This window comes from Salvelinus namaycush, chromosome 2 (genome assembly GCF_016432855.1).
Source record: "Salvelinus namaycush isolate Seneca chromosome 2, SaNama_1.0, whole genome shotgun sequence".
Classification (NCBI taxonomy): Eukaryota; Metazoa; Chordata; class Actinopteri; order Salmoniformes; family Salmonidae; genus Salvelinus; species Salvelinus namaycush.
Window position 1 is genome coordinate 29,965,369 of NC_052308.1, and position 2,509 is coordinate 29,967,877.

Here is a 2,509-nt window from a genome sequence, read left to right on the forward strand (position 1 = left end):
ATCTATGTAGCCTACAGTGTTTTAGCAGTGTGCAAATAGTTGTAGTACGAATAGTGGGGGAGAAAAAATCATTTCTCTCTCTCTCTCTCTCTCTCTCTCTCTCTCTCTCGCTGACACACACGCACGCACAGTTCTTACTTTTCTGTAGGCCTACTCGTGAAAGGGATCCCGCAGAGGACATCTCTCCATAACAAGATGCTGCCAAGAATGTGTCGATTGGTCTCGTCGCACTTCAAAGGATATAGCGTTCGAGGCAATCAGTGAAGACAAGGTTGCTGAAAGTTTGTCACCTAAAATTACTGGGAGAGATAGCTTGCAGAAGGGATACCACCGGAGCCCGGATTTTGGAATTGTTTCTACAATCTGTTTTTATTCTATGGTATTTTTATTTCTTCACGATAATTTACAGAACACGTTATGGGGTTTATTTATTTTTTCAGTAAAGGAGTCTGACTGGATGAGAATTGAGACACTACAAAATCTCGTTTTCTAGATAAGATTTTGTTTCGGTGCGCTGCGACCAGTCAAAAAGCTACTTTGGCCACAGATGCGCGTAGTGGAGACACAAAAACTGATGGCCGCTTTGCCGGGGACCGATCACTTTCTACAACCTTTCTTACAGGTGAGGAGGAAAATATGTTTGGAATGTTTTTGGAGGAAATTTGGTATAGGAGAGACACTTCAGTGTTACTTTAGAGTACATTTTGAAAGTGCCACGTGCAATAATAGATTCATTTTCTCCCAGTATCTTTTTAGGAATTCGTATTTTTTATTCATTTGTTAACAGTATTTTACTGTTAATTTAGTTTAGTTCATTAAATACATAGAAAAAGTATAACATATATTTTAGAAATAAAAATGTTATAGTCCACTGTAAAAGGTCACCACTGTTCTATTGTTTCTCGGTAATCACTATAATATATTGATTTTGTATCTTGTTTTTTACTCAAGAGTATCAAATTCAATAGTGTACCGCATGTCTAACATCCATTCTCTCTCTACTCCACAGCACCGCATAGCCAGCTCCTCTCCTGAGAACGAGCCCCATCCCCTATCCTCCTTCCTGGCCAGAACCTGTGGCCAAGCCCATCTGGGAGGCAGTGGAGTGGGGCAGGAGCGGCAACACAATCCTTATGAGGGGACCATGAGCTCCATGACTGGGATGCTCCAGCTGTGGGGCGGGGATGTGGTCCAGAGCTCTAGTCTTGGGGTCCAACAGGTGGCAACTCTGACAGTGCCAAAATTATCTTTTCCTGGCCACATCCAGAGTGGACTGGGCCCTCACCCCCACCACCACCACCACCTCCATGAGCTGCCTCTCACCCCTCCGGCTGAGCCCTCCTCCACCCCGACTGCCTACGCCTTTGATCTCTCTCCAGGAAAGATGCTCGCTCCTCAGGTCCAGGGTAGCTCTCATACCCCATACTTCAACCACCAGAACAATAGTATTGGGCAGAACTTTCCTAACTTCCTCCAAGTTTCCACAACAAGACACCCCTACCACCCTGGTGGGTATACAGAGGAAGGTCAGCAGTGGTGGAGCCTGCCGCAGACCACCAGCAGCCCCCATGGCCATCACCAACCTCACAGCCACCCCCACCATCACCACCCTCACCCCTTTGCCCTGGGCAGACAGCTGGTGTTGGGGCACCAGCCTCAGATCGCGGCCCTCCTCCAGGGCTCATCCAAGGGCTTGCTGGGCTCCACACGCCGCTGCAGGCGCTGCAAGTGCCCCAACTGCCAGTCCACTTCTGGAGGCACAGGGGCTCCAGCAAACCCAGAAGAACCAGGCCGGAGGAGGCTCCACATCTGCCACCTGCCCGAGTGTGGCAAGGTGTATAAGAAGACGTCCCACCTGAAGGCCCACCTGCGCTGGCATGCTGGGGAGCGGCCCTTCCTCTGCAGCTGGCTCTTCTGCGGGAAGAACTTCACACGCTCGGACGAGCTACAGAGGCATCTGCGCACACACACGGGGGAGAAGCGCTTCAGTTGTCAGGCATGTGGGAAGAGGTTCATGCGGAGCGACCACCTAGCAAAACACGAGAAGACCCACCAGGGTAAGAGGGGACAGCCAGAATCAAGGGACAGCCAGGGCCCCCAGCAGGAGGCTCCACAGCGACCGGGTGGCAGCAGAGGACCAGATAGGAACATCAAGAAGGAGTAGAGAAAAGACCAAGAGAGGTAAGCCAAGGGACTCACAGTCAGTGTGCTATATTCTGAGACCCCCAGCGCCAGTCTCTGTGTGTGTGGAGTCCAGGTGATGAGACCCTCAGAAAGAGCAGAAAGACAGGAGGGCCAGTGTGGAGACTGAGAGTCAAGGGCAGATCAGTGATTCAATGGCCTTTCTCTTGAAAAAAGCGACTTCTTGCAAACACACAAACTTTTACACTGTCAAACCATTGTCTTGACAATGTGTTTGTCATGGTCATTGTAGCCAGCATTGTCCCCGGGCTACCAGCAGGAGGCCTGTGATCTTCAGAGGCCGTTCTGTTCAGCATGCCTGCCTGCC

General features: G+C 50.2%; 1 protein-coding gene across 1 annotated transcript; it reads left to right on the forward strand.

Annotated features, from left to right (window-relative positions):
• Nucleotides 1-976: 976 nt before the first annotated feature.
• On the forward strand, nt 977-2,164 carry LOC120021133 (transcription factor Sp5-like). Its single transcript, XM_038964775.1, has one exon. The coding sequence runs from the start codon at nt 977-979 to the stop codon at nt 2,162-2,164; it is 1,188 nt and encodes a 395-aa protein (XP_038820703.1).
• Nucleotides 2,165-2,509: the final 345 nt, after the last annotated feature.

What these genes read in the sequence shown, in the direction of transcription:
- LOC120021133 (XM_038964775.1), top strand. Translation starts at nt 977, where the DNA reads ATGTCTAACATCCATTCTCTCTCTACTCCACAGCACCGCATAGCCAGC.